This window comes from Pseudopipra pipra, chromosome 3, assembly GCF_036250125.1.
Source record: "Pseudopipra pipra isolate bDixPip1 chromosome 3, bDixPip1.hap1, whole genome shotgun sequence".
NCBI lineage: Eukaryota > Metazoa > Chordata > Aves > Passeriformes > Pipridae > Pseudopipra > Pseudopipra pipra.
The window spans coordinates 84,618,871-84,639,017 of NC_087551.1; the positions used below are offsets into that span (position 1 = coordinate 84,618,871).

The 20,147-nt window shown below is 36.6% G+C and overlaps 1 protein-coding gene across 4 annotated transcripts in view; it reads right to left on the bottom strand.

Annotated features, from left to right (window-relative positions):
- The window catches only part of SENP6 (SUMO specific peptidase 6), a 71,175-nt gene that overhangs the window by 36,088 nt on the left and 14,940 nt on the right, over window positions 1-20,147 (bottom strand). For 3 of the 4 annotated variants that reach the window (XM_064650108.1, XM_064650106.1, XM_064650107.1), the window contains exons 2-5: window positions 16,949-17,042; window positions 9,095-9,158; window positions 8,507-8,649; window positions 2,975-3,076 (exon numbers count right to left, since the gene is read on the bottom strand). In XM_064650108.1, the coding sequence (XP_064506178.1) occupies window positions 2,975-3,076; window positions 8,507-8,649; window positions 9,095-9,158; window positions 16,949-17,042 (403 nt within the window). The remainder of the gene's footprint in view (window positions 1-2,974; window positions 3,077-8,506; window positions 8,650-9,094; window positions 9,159-16,948; window positions 17,043-20,147) is intronic. The other variant, XM_064650109.1, reaches the window with a different exon arrangement.

Below are 20,147 nucleotides of genomic sequence, written 5' to 3' on the forward strand. Positions count from 1 at the left end.
ATACTCAGCCAGGCTTTAAGTTAACATGCACGTGCAAAAAACTTGCAGAAAGAGGAAAGAAATACAGTACAAATCACAAACTTCAAGTTCATCTTGACAAAGATTACAACTAAGTTGCATAATTAGCTTGCCCCATGTGATACTATCCCCACTCAAAAAACCCAGTATAAATAATAGAATCTGTTACATCAGTGCCAGGGACGCAAACAGCTCAGAACTAATCTAATCATGTTTTTATTTTTTGTTATCCTTTCAAAAATCTACCATAAGTTTATGTACAATAGATTGGGTTAGATAAAATTATTTTCTCCATATTGTTAGTGATCACCACACCATAACACAATTCCACAAATGCAAACAAGGAAGCCAACTCTGAGCTCTAAGGTGTTGTGGGTTTTTGTCTACGTTAATTTACAGGTGACACAATTTCCACGCTATGAGCTTTTCTGTCTCAATATATACCTATAATTTTATTCTTGGTTTGCCACTCACATTTTCTGCATATAGTCCTTTTTAAGGAATCACCCTGGGTACTCAGGGACTCACATTCTGGACCGCCTACTTTGCCCCAAGTCTCCCTCCCCCCTTCATCTTCTGCCTTTTTTGGCAAGTCTCTAGCATAACCTTTCCTACTGGTTCTTAACAACTCTTGCAGATGGCAAGGAACAGTCTAAACCACATCTAAGCAATAAGCAGCTACAAGCAAGAAACAAGGGTTAGCCTCTCCCCCTCCCCAGTCACTCCGGCTTCAGCAAAACGTTGCTTGACTTCTCACATTATGCATTAGCTTGCTTTCTGCACATCACACGTACCAAGTCACTACCCGTTTTTATTTCACATTACGCTGTAGGGTTAAAAAGAAGCAAGTCCCATAGGCAAGAAAGGCAATCAGGCAAGTCTAATATCCCCTGAAGATTAAGAATCTCTGGAGCAGGCTGAAGAAACCTATGGCACTCAACTTGGTAAGATGAATCCATCTTGACTGGCTGTTTCAAAGAACCATCTCACAACAAAGCTTAATCAAATACACCAGTATTATCAAGGTCAACATTCAAAGCAGCCTTGCATGATTATGCTTACCTCAAATCATTTTAATTAGCACTGAAGATTTTATCCCTCAGAATTACAAAAAAATCCAAACAAACAACCCCCACACACCACACAAAAGCAAGCACAAACACAAAAAACAAACCCCACCAGAAAGGTAAGGCCATGTATGCTTAAAGATGTGCCACACTTTACTCAATGGAAACTTGATAATATTCTAAAAAGGACTTCATGCAAGAAAAAAAGAGCACAGCTGGTTCAGCCTAAACCACACTGATAACATAAACCTCATCTTTCAGTTTAATTCATGGCAAAAACTCTGCCAATCCTTCTTAGTCATCCCAGTCTTGCAATGATTGAAAGAAATGAGAGAAATATAAAGAGAAGAGAGATACCTACTACTGCATCTGCTATTACTAAGGGGTTGGAAATGTCCATGCTATATAACATTTACAGACTACTGTACTGTTTGAAATGGAAGGAGGCAACAATGGTCTAAGTCTTCAAGGACTGGACAAGACAGCAACTCTCACATAAGGAAACACTGACAGACTTGAGGTTGTTCAGCCTGAGAAGTGAAGACTCCAGGGAGACCCTACTGCAGCCTTTCAGTAATTGAAGGGGGCCTGAAGATGGGGACAAACAGTTTAACAGGGCCTATTTCAACAGTGTAATGGTTTTAATCTAAAAGAGGGTAGATTCAGATCAGGTAGAAGAAAGAAGTTCTTCACAATGAGGTGGTGAAACACTGTAACAGGTTGCCCCAAGAGGTTGTAGATGCCTCATCCCTGGAAACATTCAAGGTCAGGTTGGATGGGGCTCTGAGCAACCTTGATCTAATTGAAGATGTCCCCGCTCACTGCAGAGCAGTTGGACTACATGACCTTTTTAAAGGACCCTTCCAACCCAAACTGTTCAGTGATTCTATTATTCTGTGACTGCGAAACCCCTTTTTCGCTCTGTTTCTTCAATGCCAGATTACATTAATACATGCTTGGATCACATAATTTATTCTCATTAGTATATGGGCTTTGTTTTTCTGAAGTTAGCAAATCCAAGTGAGGGAAGTGGGATGAAAAAAAAGCATAGCTACACACGATCCCACCACCCCCAAAAATCTATGCTAAAAAATAGAGAGAAAAAAGAAGGCAGAAAAAGGAAGCTAGACAATACTGAGAGGAGACAGCATTCATGTGGGATGCTGGAAATCCATGCAATTCATACATGAACAGAGTTCTGAATGGATAAACTTAAAAAAAAAAATCCTTAAAGCAGCGGTTATCTTATATGTTTTTGACACACTGGGTGTGAAAAGCATGTTAAAAACATCTAAAAACAACCCTGCAATTAAGAGAAATCTGATGGGGTTTCAAGTTTTCAAATCAATGAAGTTCAATTCAGCGTAGTTCAGAAAGGTTCCCCAGTTTCCAGTCATCCTCTCACATAAATGCAAAACTTTGCTTTTGTTATATTTTCCAGTTTATATGTTTTATGCTGTATGTATAGACTATATGCGATCAACAGATCTATAATTTAATCTTTAGATGGATCTTATACAAGCTGGAGTTGCTGCGAATTAGTATTTGCTGATCATGTTGTCAGTTATGTGAATTTCTACTGCATACTACGTTTGTTCATTTCAAAGTGTTTTCTAAAAATACTTATGTTAGCAGATGCTCTCCTGCTATGTGCCATAGTGTGTTTTAAAATGAGTAAATTCTAATATTATATGATAATAATTCCTGAAATATAAAGATCTCATGAAACTTTAGTAATTAAGATCAAAGCTCACAATCAAGAATGCAGCCATATGATTACTTACATTTTCTTAAAACACTTCATAGCATAAGAAAAACCATTACATACAAAACCAGCGAGGACTTTTTACAACTGAAATATCTGGAGAAACAAATGTAATTAGTCTTACCTTTGGGCTGCTGTTTTTACTACTGTTGTCTGTGCATGCGCATGGTGAAAACGTCTGCCATGTACCACAGTTACAGGACCAGACATATTCTGAGCATTTTCACTGCAAACATACAAAAAATGTTTAAGAAAAGACTGGTGTATTTGTACAGTCAGCTAAAAACTGTGGTGTCCTACTTTTATAAGAACAGCCATACAAAACCAAAAATCAAAGTATTTCTGAACCATTAATACAACTTGTAAGGATTCTTTTACAGGCATAAAACCATTCAGCCCTATCATAAAACAGACAAATAGGAATATATATTATTTTTTTTCTCCTGGAAGAAAAGGTAAAGATTTTTTAAAATTTTATCAGCTTCCAGAAGACTAGGAGCCAGCTCTACTTTACTCAACCCTGTACTGCAATAAGACGCTGCCATTTGTAATGAATTGTAACCATTTATAATTAATTTTATACTTCCACTTCTCATATTATTAAGGCATAATATTAACTTCTTTAATACAACTTAAGGGGCATAACACGTGAGCAGACTGAAATGTACATTCAGCAAATTCCCTCATTACTCATAAGAGAAAATAAATGCCGCAAATTTATGGATGTAAAATGGCTTGTAACTGAAACAAAACAACATATCTCAAAATGAAAAAAGCAAGATCCTCAGGTACTTGAATACCCCAGCAGGACTCCATTCACCGATGTATTTTAGCATTTTTTGGTTTCCTCATTTGTTGCCTTTTGACTTTTATCTCATTACTATGTAAAACCATCCCTGAAACAACATCTCAGCCTTGGCCATATTGATCAACATAACTGATCTACTCTGGCCTCCAATCGGGAGGCCTGGAGACACACCATCTATAACGCTGCTGATGCCTTTGAGAAAGCACGCAGGATCACCCTTGAGGAGAAAAGACAACGCAGAAAGAATCGTGCCCTGCAGAATTTACCACCTAAGGAGTCTTTCTGCTGTGCCTTTTGCAACCAGACGTGTCTATCTCGTATTGGCCTTTTTAGCCACCAACGCGCTTGTAACAAACGAGGGTAGAGCCCTTCCCAAATCTTCGTTCGCGAAGCCCGGCCATGAGTGAGTGAGTGATGTAAAACCAGTAATTTTGGAGAGAAGACTTCTTACCATTACTCTCTCTAGTACAAGCTGACATTAAGATACAGCAGATCAATAATACAGCACTCCTTCAAAGATCATTAGACCCTAACAATTATCCTGAACGCTGTTGTGACAGGACACACATTACTATGCTTGAAATGTTCAAAAAACACACAACTTTAACAGAGTGCATGTTGATGATGCAAACTGTTTCAAATTACGGAAATAGAGTGCTTAAATTTTGCTTTTAAAATTGCTTGGAATTTTTAGTTGCACTAAATAAAATTATGTGAAAAGGCATTCTGATTAATAATATTTCTCAGAAATACTATCCTGCTGTTTGTCCCATTACGAGCAATGAAAAAAACCCTGAAGTACCAAAATTCTCAAAAAAGTTGACAACCAATTCGTAATCCTTCCTTTACATTCCCCCAAAAGATGAAAGTGAGCAAACTGTTAGTTTGCTTATTACATTCCAATTTAGCATTACAAACCCTTTTGGGAGCCTTATATGGAATATCTTAAGTCAAGATTAGAAGCTTTCAGAGCATTTCTGACTGATCCTAAGATAACTATTATGATCTGACTGATCATAACACAACCATGAACATAACAGAATAAGACTTATCAAAACCAAATGGTAAAACTCTCTTTTCTAGAATAGGAAGTTTAGAAACATTATAAATGATCTAACAGTTCAACTTCCTGAAAATTAACCCAATAGCAGCCTATTCAAACACCAACCTCTTGAAAATAAACACATTCATCCCAGATGCTTCCAAGGCAAGACTATGCAACTCCAGCTGGTCAGTCATCAGCCAGACGAATTTACAGTCAACTCTCTGTTTAATGTTGCCACTTGAGAAATAAAAAGCTGACAGCTACTTGCCCTAAATACTTTAGAGTGTCTCAAATCCTCTTTGGCTTTCAGTTTAATGTCTTTGAAAAAGAAAACAGAAGCAGAGTGCAGAAATGTCTTCTCAAAGGCTTAAGGCCTAAGGAGTTTAAACAAGCAAGTAAGCAAGCCTTTAAACCCCCTATCTCATGTTTTATCTTTGTATTTGTTGGATCTGAGCTTTGCTAAACTATCATGATTATGAAACTCTGTCTTGTGCCCCCACAGTAGAAAAAAATGTTAAGGCAGCACTTCTGCTTTCTGCCTCACTCAGGTAGTGAGAAACTGCAGTAGGTGCTGGAATAGAGTATCACAAACTGCTCGGGAATCAGGTTTGAGTCAAAGCAGATCGTTCTAGATGGCAGACCTAAATGGTTCATATGGCATCAGATATTTCCAACTCAGACAGCTGTAAAATGCAATCTGCTCTATAATCTTGTTCTCTGAAGAGAACATACCCCACGCAGAGAGAAATACCAGAAAATTCAATCATTAAGTCTTAGCAAGTTGCAAAATGGGCACATCAGAACTGAAACCTGAGTTTGCAAGTTTCAGCACAGTTTCATTAAGATATGACATTAAAACCAGGATGATACAATGGTCAGAAAGTTCCTGGAAAGAACAAATGTTCTAGAAGTCTCAAAGAACTTACAATACATTAACAATATATGTCTCATTAACGTTATCCCAGAAACCACACAATGACTTGAAGCGCTTTGATGTTACACTATCAGATTCTATCAGCTGATCAGCTGATCCTATGGACTTCTAAACACCCCAAATTCAAGAGGCAAAGCACAAAAGAATCCTTCATTGGGCAAAGGGACGAATCTAGAAGTAATGGAAGCACAACCAAAAACACCGGACACAACTACAGAGTACATTAATTCTGCTTGTTCATCAGATAACTTTTGTAATAAAACATTACCCTTAAAAAAAAAAAGAGACTTAATTTGAGAAATTTTGACAGAAGTGACTGAAAACTAGCAAAGATAAAAGCAATTTAAAGTAAGACATCATGATTAAAAAAATACAAACAAAAGTGTTATGGTTAAGTTAGAGTTTGACACTGGATTTCCTTAATCAAGTAACGCACCATAACTTCTTGGTTGGTTGAACTTTTTGTAGATGTAAGTGGATATATACACCAAAAACTTCTTCTCACTGTCCTTGCATATCCCTTCTTCCTATCACTCACCCTCTGAATTTTAGGGATTATTATACTACAATACTACTCATTTAAGTAAAGCCTCACTGATCTAAAGCTTTTAGTGCCTATTCTGCAAATAAGGTGGAAAAAAAGACTTCACCATTGTGATAAAAATCACCATGAACAGATCAAGAACATCAAGTATCTGATCTTCTTATATTTAATTTAGCAGCTTAGCTGCACGATAAACTTCCAGAATCTTCTCTAATTGAAGAGTTCAAATACTGATGGAGTAACTGTTAAGCACCTTCCATTCTGCATGTCGAAGTGAACACACCACTGGTCATCACTGCAGGGACCAGACCACAAACCTTTATTGATGCATGTGTTATGAAAGATACAACACTATCACAAATAAGTTATTAATTCAAGATAATCACTTAGAGCATAATCACATTTCCAAGCAGACTCAGAGACCAAAATCTGAGAAACTGTCACAGTGGCCTCTACACATCCATTATTCACAACTAAAATTCTTCATCAATGACAGTTTATTAAGAGGAAGAGAATACTTATATTTTTCATTTAAATTCAGTATGCAGCTCAGTACTAGACAGAGAGTGGATGCCTGTTTACATGCCACAGTTTTTTAGTTGAATTTTATAAATCATACTAGGTCTTGGGTTTATAATGTATAAATTGTCAACAGAAGGCAGTCCCAGTCCAGGTAACAGAATGTCTGATCTAAATGCTTAGACCATCTAAAAAAACCTCAGTAACTACTTATTTTAAAAACAATTCTGTTCTGGAACATAATCAAAACAATGGACACAGTGAAGTATGACTGGTTTAACAGAAAATGAAGAAAAATTACATAGTAATGTTGGATTTCACTACAAATCCCACAGCCAGACAGAGGAAAATCTGAGTTACTTGTTTAAAATGCTTAGGTGTACTCAAAACACCAACCAAATATAATATGCATGCACAGGCTTCTTCACTAAACCAGATCAAAGGAACCGTGACAGATTTCTAAAAGTTACTTTTATCTTCATGTCTATGTTCAAGAACAGAATCCTAAAGAATGGAAATGACCAGGGTGATTCTGTAAGAACTGATAAATTTGAAGAGCATTAAGACAGAAATCTGGATATAATCTTATAAATGTGTTGGGTATACAAAAAAAAAATCAAAAGACTGAAACACAAAACATTATTTGTACAGCATAAATCAAGGACAGTGAAGTACTGTGCTAATTTGTGTAAATGTAAAAAGAATTTAATAGAGGGACAGAAGGAAGTACCCATGTTCAGAGACGGCAAGAGCTGACAAAGAAGCGTTTGAATGTGCTGAAAAATAACAGACCTCTGTGCAAGGCTCTTTTAGCCTATAACAAAAAACTTGCCATTATCAAATAAATTTTATTTTTAAAACAACTTTTTAAAGTCCCAAATAACATCCCATTAGTCAAGACATCAGGTTCAAAGATCAAAACAGCAGGAGAGGATACACATCACATATGACTTCAAGGATTTATTTTCTCGAGTGACTTTGTGATAAGAATACTCTCACTAACCAACAACGCTCTTAGGGATCAGCATGAAAGAACAAAGACAAGAACATCCCTCATGCAGCCACACAGAGGTTGGATATTTGATGACTGCTCCAGTTATAGCTAGCTAGCTATCTCATGAACTTTTCCTTCCTGCAAAGGTCACCAAACTGATTGCACTTCAGTAACACGAAACGCTCCCTGAGAAAGTTTGGTGAATATGTTATTTTTTTCTTATATACTAAGTAAAGAAATAAGTCTCTTACAAGCAAGGGACAGTAGTAACAAGGAAGTACAACACTGAATGGTTCAACACTGTTCCTGTCAGCACTAAATGCAAGTGACAAGCTCAAACTATCATACAGGAGTATGGCATTTGCTGAAGCCTTTAAAGATATAGTGTCTGACTACTAAATTAAATTCTATCTTGCAGCAAGGAAAACAGAAAATGCATCCTGAGTTAACCTTGGTCATGGAAAGAAGAGATTCTTGATGGGGATGTTACCAATATTCTTTTATCTGCTAGCACTGTATAGAAGAAAAAATAGCACATGCAGGCAATGTTTGTAAGGTACTGACAAATATGCCAGTGAATGCTCTAATTCCATTTCTGTAGTCTTCTGGTACTTTACTAATGTGCTGTTAAACATTTTGGAAGAGAAAAGACCTTAACAATCTAGTTTTCTATCTTTACTAAGAAACACAGCACAGTGTAGCTTCTCAAAATGCACAGCAGATAATGTAAATATACCAGAAATTCTCTTTATTTAGTATTGATTTTTATCGATGATCAAGTAGGCAAGCCAACATAAAACTAAATGTATTACCTAAGTTTCTTGCTATTTCCCATCATGTTGAGGCCGATTGCATTCCCCTTAAAAAGTCTGAAGCTTCCAGCTTTGCCACGCCTTGCAAATGCTTTTATGGAATCACTGCTAGTGCCAATAGTTCCAGGCCGACAACGAAATGACTGTAACAACAGAATTCACATACATTAAAATAATTGCATAAAATTAAAAGGACAAAATTATTTACAAGTTATTAGTATAAATAGTACTTTGGCCTCCTTTTCAAACTGCTTTTGTATTGAATTTCATGTAAAATACACTGCCTAAACCCTTACCCACTAGGATTCCTTACTAAACAAAATATAACATATAATTTATATATAATAAAATAGTAATAATTGTCTAAATTTAAAGTTAGTTATTCATGCTTATATTTTCAGACTACAAAACAAATCAAGATGGGAACAAAAACATTAAGGGTAGGTAGATAGACAGCTTGAGCATATGGTCCTAAACCATCACATAAATGTCCATTTTTTAATGCTGCACAGATGACTATGCAATATTGTTTAAGAACCTAGCATGTTTTAAAGATACATTTTCACCATGAGATAAAGAGATTATTACCTTTCTTTCTTCATTGGGACTGAAAGACTCATCACTCTCATCTAAACTGAGCAGATTTGCCTCGCTAGACAGGTGTGGGAGAGAAAAGCACATATGTTGTAATCCAACAGAGCACAAGCAAAACATTTTAAACACACAAAGCGTTTTTTATTTCTCTTCCCTCTTTAAATTTAAATGCATCATACACATACTGTATTTACAGGCATGAAACCACAGGAACATGAAATAAATAACATAGTGATCAGATGCATTATGTGAACCTGAACTCAGAGTGCACATCAAATTATTTCACAAAAAGCAAAACTACATCACAAAAGAGTTTACACCCTATTCTTACATTGAGTCAAATATTTCATTAACCTGTAAAACATAATTTGTTCATGTATATCAATGTTCAAAACTGCAAACTTCATAGTGCTTTAGGAGAAGAACTTAATATAAATAAATTTTATCCCATAGCAATTACTATCAAAATATCTCTTCTTAAAAATAACATATTCAGTTTGGTTCTACTGCTCATTAAAATGTGTTTTTTTAGTACTTTCAATGTCTGTAATCCCCAAATACTAAAATGAGGAAGAAGATTAAAAAAAAAAAAGAATGTATTCTTTTAATTAATAGGCAATTACCCTCAAATAATCTTAAGTATTTAAATTAGAACCCCAATCACACATTTTATATAGACAGCAGGTAGACTAGGCTAACATATTCTTGCTTTCCAGAGAAGCACCTGCAGATAATCCTTTCTCATCAATCCTGATAAGGTTACTTCTCTCTGGGCCACAAGAAAACAACATAACTTTTAGCCAACTTGTAATTGCATGCTTTGGAGAGTTTTAATCAAGATCATTCAGGCAGAAATTACTTAAGAATACAAGCAGTTATGCCAGGAGTTCCAAGGGAACAACTACACAAGAGAAACAAGTATGGAGGTGAAGGTGGAAACATTTCTCAGCTGCAGATATGACATGCTGACTGCAATATATACAGTGACTTTAGCTCTTTATATATATTAGGTAATCACTCAAATGAATAAGATCTTCTTTCATGTTACAATTTATTTTTCCACCTTACACAATACAGATATCCCTACAGCACATAAAATAAAAGAAAAAAAGTTCTTGACTGGCAGGGTGAGATCTGCAGACTCCAAAACTTCAGGAAAGAGAAACTCTGAAACTTCTGGAGACTCTGAAACTGTGCACACTGTTGCCCTTGATATGGCAAGAATGATGTATGTAAACATCAACACACAGACAGTGGCGCACTGCTGTATTTTCCTTTCATTTACAGACCACCACAATTCTAGAAGCTCAATGGAAAATGAACAGTGTAGTGGATCATCAGTAATTTCAAACAAAGACAAAAGAGTATGGTTGTACTGTACAGACTACACATGGATATTAAAATTTTAAAATACTGCAACATTTTTTAAACTCTGTTTCAGGAGAGATTATTCTTTCAAAGGAGGCTCACTGAGCCTTCTCAACCCTTCATCAGAAGACAACGAGTTTAACAATTTCAGAAGTTTTCCAGATCCTAAAGAATAAACAAAAACCTGCAGCACAGATATGAACAGCAACCTACGGTATCTGCAGCTCTGGCATTCACCTACTGTACTGACCTAGCCAGATCATTTCACCTCTAGAAACATTTTCATTCTTCAGCTTCAGTTCATACAAAAATCAAGACGATTTTCAAAATTCCTTTCTCCTGTGGCTATACTTTTAGGATTTCAACATGCCACAATACTGCAACCACTTTAACAAAGGGCATTTGAGGGGGATGCTGAGAGAGAAGGCAACACACTGCAAATCATAGAATCATAGAATCAGCTGGGTTGGAAGGGACCTCAGAGATCATCAAGTCGAACCCTTGATCCACTACCACTGCGGTTACTAGACCATGGCACTCAGTGCCACATCCAGTCTCTTTTTAAAAATCTCCAGGGATGGAGAATCCACTACTTCCCTGGGCAGCCCATTCCAATGTCTGACCACCCCCTCTGTGAAGAAATTCTTTCTAATATCTAACCTAAACCTACCCTGGCACAACCTGAGACCATGCCCTCTTGTCTTGCTGATAGCTGCCTGGGAGAAGAGACCAACCCCCACCTGGCTACAACCTCCTTTCAGGGAGTTGTAGAGAGTGAGGAGGTCTCCCCTGAGCCTCCTCTTCTCCAGGCTGAACAGCCCCAGCTCCCTCAGCCTCTCCTCATAGGACCTGTGCTTGAGTCCCTTCACCAGCCTTGTTGCCCTCCTCTGGACCTGCTCCAGCACCTCAATATCCTTCCTGAACTGAGGGGCCCAGAACTGGACACAGTACTCCAGGTGTGGCCTCACAAGCACTGAGCACAGAGGAAATGAACAAAACACTGAAACAATGCTTAAATCAAAGTGAACAAGAGTATCTGTTATGATGCAACATGACTAGAAAAATATCAGGGAGTTGAAAATTTTAAACAGTATCTTTAGATCTCAAGGAATGCGAAGTATATGCAAGCCCTAGGCTTGCTTGCAAGGGACAGAGCTTTGAGCCCTGTGGATACGGCTAAGATGCTGTTCTATACCACCCACATCATCGCTGGGGGACATGGCTTCCAGGGGGGAAGGAAAAACAAACCAGAAGTTCACCATTTTGTTCAGTTTTCTTCCTTATGGAAGCTGCTGGGACCCAGCAGTGCAGACTCTGTCCCTCTCCTGCTGCTGCCTGTCCCTCTCCTACAGCTGCCTGTCCCCTGGGAAGAACGCAACTCCAAGCGGCCAAAACAGCTGAGCCCATGTGGTGCTGTGACCTAAAACACCCATCCATGACAGCCCACCGCGGCACCAGTGCGAGAAGCAGCCGTGGGGAACGGCGTGGTGGAGGCAAGCCTGAACCCAGCTGAAAGGAGCCCAGCTGTGCCGTGGGCATCCAGCCGAGTGGAGCCAGGAGGAGCCGAGCACGGCTGAGCTGGGCTGGTCAGGGTGGCACAGACGATCTGGCTTTTGGGAGTTTCTCCATCATTGTTTTTCATTGTCTTGGGCTCAAGGACAGGGAAAGTCGACCGCGGAGAGCACCTGCCACAGTGTCTTTGTCTCAGGAATAACCCCATGTCACTGCTGAGCTGCAGGAACGTTCAAAATCTTCTTTGTCTTGGTGGCCATGCAGAAGCGAGTCAATGTGGTGAATACCTTTTGTCAGTAAAGCACTTTCTCTCCCTTATACTTCTGATATTAATATCGTTGCTGTTACTGTGTGTTTCTTACTCCATTGCTGTTTGTTTGTTACCTCAACCCATAGTCTGCCTTTGTCCCTCTCTCACTGGAGGTGGGCAGGAGGAAAGGAGAGTGGCTTATTTGGAGTTTAATTCCCAGCTGGTGTTAAACCACCACAATGCATCAGTACCAGAAAGGCTGTTTTTTCAGAGAGCAGAATAGACAGCAACTGAGTAATGCCTATTTGCTCATGTATCACATGCTTGCAGTTGCCTGCTTCAAAGATGCAATTTATACAGCCCCGAAAAAAACCCACTACACTACATCCCCACGTACCAGTCAGCAACGTTTTTAACACTGCTGAAATTAAACCTCAGTGATCGTACTGGGAGTATGCTATGCCTCCACATTTTGTCACTTTTGACCTGTGCATTCCCTGGTTATTTTCATATTGGAACAATAATTTCTAATTTTTCAATACTTTCATTAAAATTTTATAACGAATGAATGTTAAGTTTTTACTAAAATCAAGGGAAAAAAATAGAAGTAATTTACCTAAATAGAGTTCTTTCCAAAAGGGAACACATTCAAATTTAGGCACTGAACAAGAAAAACAAAAATTTCTGTTTACTTATGTCTTATCACTTGCCATTTGTTTAATGTTTCAAATGCAACAGTTAGTTAGATAGCTCAGTTTACTAGACCATGTTTTCACTACTACTTTCAAGCACCCAAACTTTAATGTGGCAGGAAGAATGTGACAAGGAATCATGGGAGTTGTAGTCTTCCGGGTTCTCACGCATGCTCAATCAATACTTGATTGTCATTGGTTGGGAGATCATGTAACATATTTAAGCGCTGTATTTAAACCTAAGTGTTTTGGAATAAACCTCAGTTCTGCTCTGGCACTCGTTTGTGTCTGAGTGGGGTTCGTGCCTTACTTTAAACCTCTGTTGACCATTAAGGTTACACTCCAATAAGGTGCAAGCATATTTCTATCAACTACCAACCAATCCAGCTGTGTTTCAAACCTAATTGGAATTTCTTTCTGAAAACTATTACATATAAAACCAGGACGTTGCCAGATTTCCCCTCACAGTGCACTGTGTACATTCTTTATTTTAAGTTATGTGGTGGTAGGCAGCACATTAAAAAAGTGCCCCAGTATCAGGGGCACAAGAGAAATAGTGGTATTATTCAACTCATTCACAGTGCCATTCCATTAAAAATAAGCATAATTAAGGGTTAATTTTACCTTAATTAAAACTACTAAGAATTAAGAACTGAGCCTCTGAACAAAAAGTTTTCATCACTTCAAAGGCTATAGTACCTTACTAACAAGCTCACAAAAGAAGCATAAGACACCTATATAAATATGGGAGGGTTTTTTGCGAAAGTATTACATATTTTAAAAGTACTGGAATAAAGCCAAACAGAAATAAATAAAATAGTACATTGTTTTTCCATTCAGCAGTTTATCACCCAAAATAAAAGGGAAAAAAAATTAAAACTTTAGAAAGAAAATGGTAGTTAAGAAAGGATACCACAGTGCAAATAACCCAGAACCATTCATTTGTATTCATTGTTTTTGATAAGGCTGCTCTTGAACAAATCTCAGTGGAAGGCAGAAGTCTAGACTATTAAGAAAACAGTATGACAGCCAAGAGCAAACTGGGCCCATCCATTTACAAAACCACTGTGGAGCATACTGAGGTATATTTCAAAAACATTTATCCAGATATGAAAAAGGAAGTAACTATAAATTATTCAAGACACTTCAAGAACAATCATATGTAACACTAGAAAGCATCTTGCAACATGTTAATTTCAAACATCAATTTATTTAATATATTAGTTTGGCCACATTTGCACAAGTCTGCCATCCTTCCACGTGTTCTGCTACATGAGATATGCATCATTCCCACCATTTATTCTGTCATGGACTACACAGGTTTCAGTGTGTTCAACTGACCCCATTGGTCTTTTTTCCTGTTGTTCTATGTAAAGGTTCCTCTCCTGTGGGATCTCCAAGTACAAAGCAAGAAAAATCTCACATCATTTGGTACTATCTTGATTGCTGTCTTCAGTAGAGCAAATCTTTTAGAACATCAAAAATATTACTTTTACTCTTTCAAGTGGACTGAATATTATCTGCAGGCATTGACTTTGGGATAAGATACTTCTCAGTTATCATTCTGAATTTCCATGCCAAATATCAACTGTAGCATCATTTTAAACTTACAGAGTGTTGAGTGATCAATAATTTTTCCAAATCTTCTTCAGTGTACAAATAATTATTTAGTCTTTTTGTGTTCATTACTCCATACCTTACTATTAAATGGTTTAAATGACACCTTCTTTTAAAAAAATCTACCTATTCTAAAAATTGCTTTGGTAGGAGGTCACATACTCTATGTTCAATTCACTGAAGAAAGATAATCCAAGTAGACATCCAGTACTAACCAACAACATTAGCACAGGTCTCATGGGGTAATACAAGAATACAGTCAATCCTTTAAGTGCTAGAATGTTATTCTTAGGCTAGTTCAAAACAAACTTGTGTGTCTGCCATTAAGAGGGCAAAAAGCTGTGATAAGGTCAGGCACTATAATACCAGTGCCTCAACAACCACCATGAGATGCATCCAGCTGCTCGCCTCAGACTTGCAGCTCTCTCCACAAAGACATGCAGCAAGATTCAAACATTGTAGTAAATATGAGCACACCATAGCAAATAAGAATGACATATTTAAGTAATTGTCAGAATACCTACTTACTGCACAATATACTCAAAATATTGGGGGGATACAAAGCTTTATGCTGGAACAATTATATGAAATGTTCTAAGGCTAAAGGGAATTTAGAAGAAAAAAGGACAGTTTACTGTTGTTTGTTTTCTAAATATTCCCTTCTGTCAGTGTTTTCTTATATAAAATAAAAATGTATCAGAAAAGCAAAATACATAAATTATTTCAAAATGCTCATAGCCCACTATGCCTTTAAGACAAATAAACCCAGGTATTACCAAAAGTAAATATGTGGGCAGCTGAAAATGTGTAGCTGTTTGGAGGGAGTGAGAAGCTGCCTCAAATGGTATCAGAGGATGGGTAAGTAAAAAAGGCACCATCTCCAGTTTAAATCAATTTTCAACTACTCTTTTATCTCTGTTTCCAGATAAGATTCTGCATAATTCAAAGATATAAAAGCAAATTACTTATCTAAGTAGGTAATAAAAATTCAATTCTGGGTACAGGAAAACTGTTTATTGTACAGAATATTTGAAAGGAATGAAAAATCACCTAGACATACAATCTTAAAAGCAAATATAATTATATGAAACATATGTTCCATAATAATTTTTCTCTTTTTTTTCAGCATCATTACTCTATATCTATCTCATTCTGTGTTCATAAGTCAACATAACTGGAGATGGACAGAAAAAAGCAGCAAATTATGAGAAGAAAAAAAGCTGTGAGGCTTACAAATGTTAGTTTTATTTCTGAAGGCAAAGACTAACTGTATGGTATGTACTGCCCTTATACTTAAAACATATTAATGTGCACTGGAAATGGATGTAAAGTTGCTAAGGAAAAAAGCTAGTTTAATTTTATAAAACTAAAATGCCCTTAATTTGTGAACCTTTCAAAAAAATGGTTTTAACTTCTGATACAGCTCTTTGACAAGAGCTCTGAATGCCTACCTCACACTTCAATGAATTCCTGAACTAGTTTTTTAATGACTAAAAACTTCACATTTCTTAATGTTTTAATAAGATTACAACATACCCTGCTGCTGCAGCCTATGTGGTTGTGTGTCTACTTTACCATCTCCCTTCCAACACACAGAATTTGGCAGAATATGACAAGATACAAATTCATATATGAATATTTTTGTACTTAATCACAGGATTCAGTGTTTTCTTACTAGAGAACCAAAGCATACTTTTTAAACTTGCTGGTCCTAATCTCCAAATATCTAAGAACAACAAATAATCTGATGCGCATTCTTCATGCATGACACTTGTTTTTTAACAATTCATTAGTCATTTTGGAAATAAATACAATAATATTGAGAAAACATATTAGTAACAAAAGAAGTCATAAGGACAAAGTATGCATTCAAACTACATAGATGGGATTTAAGTTTTAGACAAAATCCAAATATACTAAGTAAAGGAATAAATTATAACGGAACAAAACCAGCCTTTACTCAGTGAAACAAGCACAGGGGAAAAAAATCTACAACTTTTAAGCTCAGTTTAACCTGATGGAGGCACAAAGCTACTGAAGTACTTTAATTGTAACTGTGAAGTACTGAGTAACATCATCACTAAAGGAAAAGCTGAAACTGCTTACACACCCTACCTACTGATTTCCTTATTTTGTGTGTTGACATATTTCTTATCTGTGTTCCTTAGACTTACACAGAAGCTCCAAAGACAACTGCAACACTTGTGCCCTATGTTGTAAGCCCCATGTTCACAATTAATTTACGTTATAATGCACTTCTATATGGCAGACTTATTTGAAACAATTGTTCTTAATTACTGGCATTTTAAGATATTATATATTGTTTCTTACGCATAAATTACAAAAAATAAGTATTTAATTATAAACAGACATTTATACTTTCAATAGCCTAGATAAAAGCATCCTTACTCTTTCTCTGCATCTCCTTCACTTTCTTCTGCGTGATCAAAGCTCCAATTACTTTTAAAACCTCCATCTCTCTTGGACTGTGATCTATCCAAAGCTGAAATGAGAACAAGTTAAGATAAGTCTTGATTTCAAGCTGAGTTATCAATAACACAAACTAGAAAAGTAAACCAGATGTATGTATATTCCCCAAGTATTGATTTTATTGATGTCAATGTTCAACTATCATCTGATGAATAAGTTCATCAATGCAGTGGCGATTCGTTTACTTAAATAAATACGAGTATCTGTCAACATCTTATTAATGCACTAAGTTAGCAAGCTGTTAAAAATTATGACCTGAGGTAGTGTAACAACTGTTTTCAACTTATTTCAACTGTTTTATTGAAACCCATAAATTTAAGGGTAGCTTCTCTGATATGAACTATATGTCACACACAGAAAGGGTTCTAAAATTTATTACTTCATTGTTTAATACCCAAACATATATATTAATTTTTCCATATAAAAGCAACAGTTCTGAATAGTCCCAAGCACCATTTCAGCATAATATACTTTTTTTTTAATTCAACATCTGACACTGGCCTGAATTAACATTCGATGCTAACTGAATTTCAGTGTTATCATCAACTAAGTAAAAACCTGAACTTTCTGAAAACAATTATACTACATAAAATTTCAGATTACTATGGAGATTTTCATATAATACAATGGCATGGGGTATTCTTAAGTGAGATGGTCCAAAGCATGGAGATAGAACTCATTACAGCAAGACATTGTTCCCTCTGCACCCTAACTACTGCAACTAAGAACAATCTCGCACAAATTCTGTATGACAAACTATGCAGCTGCTTTGGTTTCAGTACAATTTAAATGTGTCTTTTCTTACTACATTTTTCGTCACATTGTTGGAAATGCACTTAGAATTAATAAATGCAACTTCGATAGAAAAGAATAAGAAAATCACAACCAACAATAGATGTCTATGGCAAAGTATAAACACTGCCCACAGAAATATTTATTACATTTTCAACCTCTGCTTCCATCTGCTTGCATCTACTGCATGCTTCCTGAGCTATGGGTCATATTTTTAACAGCTATTCCTACCTTCTTCTTCTCCCTGCTTGCTTTTTTAATCAAACCTTCTTTAAAGAATCAACAGCATCTTGCAGCAGAGAGTACCTCTGCTTAATTATATGATTAAGTATCTCCTTTAGTTTGTTCTGATTCAAACTGGTACCTTTTGCTCTTACTTAGTACTCTACTCCTTCACTCCATACTTAGGAAGACAGTAATAAGCAATCCTTCCCTATTCCCTCATGATCGCATAGATCCCTGTTGTGTCCTTCCATGGTCATCCTTTTCCCAGGCAGAAAAAGAAAAAGTGAGTCAGCTTAATTTTTCCTCAGATGAAAGCTGTTTCATGCCTTCAAATAACTCTCTGATGCTTCTTTCAGAACCTCTTCTAGTCTACTGTACCCCTTTTGAGATGAGAATAAACACACTACAAGGAAAACTCAAGATCCCATGGATTTCTACAGAAGCAACATGATATTTCTGTTTTGTTCTTTATTCCTTTCCTAGGTGTTTTTTATTTCCTTCCCCTTTTGTTCTTTATTCCTTTCCTAGACCTGTTTTCACTGCTAAGGAGAATTGCATTGATCTTTATGTACTGGATAATTCCATCTTTCACTCATGATTGGTTAAGAACCACTTCAGAGCCAACCACTGCCTACAAACATCCTCTTTCCTACTTCTCATTCACTTAGATTACTTGACATTTATCTACACTAAATTTCACGTATTATTTCAACCCTCATAACTCAAAAACTGAGCATCTACAATTTGCTTAAATAGCCAGCCATTATACTAACCCAAGTAAAGTTTAAACATCTAAAAACTTTGCCACCTTACTATCATAACATTTTCCTTACATCTGTGCACCGATGTTAACATAGATCCTCATGTAATTCAATTCAACTTCTTCTATTAACAAAATGAAACTTTTTTGCCCGCTCTTTCCATCTGTTGCCAAATTTTTCTTATAAAACTTTCCATTTTATTCAGAGACTACTTAGCTTCTCCCAAAGCCTTTCGTAAAGGACTTTACAGACATAACAATGAAATCAAATCTGGTCTTTATTATAATTTCTATGAATTTGGGTTGCATGGTCACAAAGCTCACTGATGTAAAGTTTCTCAAACACTTCCACTGCCTTTTAAAAAAGCTGATATCACACTAGCTACCTTCCTTACCTGTAGCACAAAGATGATGCTAACCACAAGTAACACGCTACACCCATTAGCTCCTTTATTTCCCCGTTCCTCTTACAACACTTTGATCCTGCTGCCTTATTTACAGTTTGCTTCATGTACTGTAATTTCTTCCACTGATGTTTCGTTTTGAGTCATATATTCTATCACATTCCTTACTAAGAAAGATGGTGGCATGAAGAGAGGTCTGTAGAGTGTTGTCAAAGCAAGTGCGAGCGATTCCATTCTTCAGCTATGACCTTATCTAAGCCACCTTTCACAAGGGGGTTGTCTACTGACCCTCCAGATGCTCCTGAAACTTTCCTGCTGAGTTTGAAGAAATACTTAACAATAGTTTTTATGCTTGTTGAGAGTTACTAATTAATTTTTCCTCACCTCATTGTAATTATAGGTAAAATCCACCAGCTTTGTTATTATTCCCTAATTTCATTATTCAGATGAAAGATCAGATTTAAGAAGTATGATGTTTTATTTCAGATATTACACTCTACCCTGCTGTTTAGCCAGGCCAACATTTGAGGGACCTTTCGAAATGTATTTAAATAAGCAGGATGCATACTGTAAGCCTCCAAGATGCTATCTTTAAATAACTCCCAAGCTGGCTGCAAACATTTTACACTCCGGTTGCATCTCTTCATTCCTTTTCAAAAAGTTTCTTAATATTTTCTGTATTCTTTTTTTTTTAATTAAGCATTTCTGGATTGGACAGTTTGTCCACCTCTACTGATCAATGCAGCTGTCCATGCAAGAACAGTCCTAATATCTCTGTTCTGCTCACTCAGATCTGGATCACTTTTCACACTCTCTAGCATTCTTGGTCCTAACAAAAATGTAAATCTAGAAGTATACCATCATGTTAGCCAGAGTGTTCACCTGAGTTACTTTATCTGAATGGTCACTTGGTATCTGATTCTACACAGGAATTTAT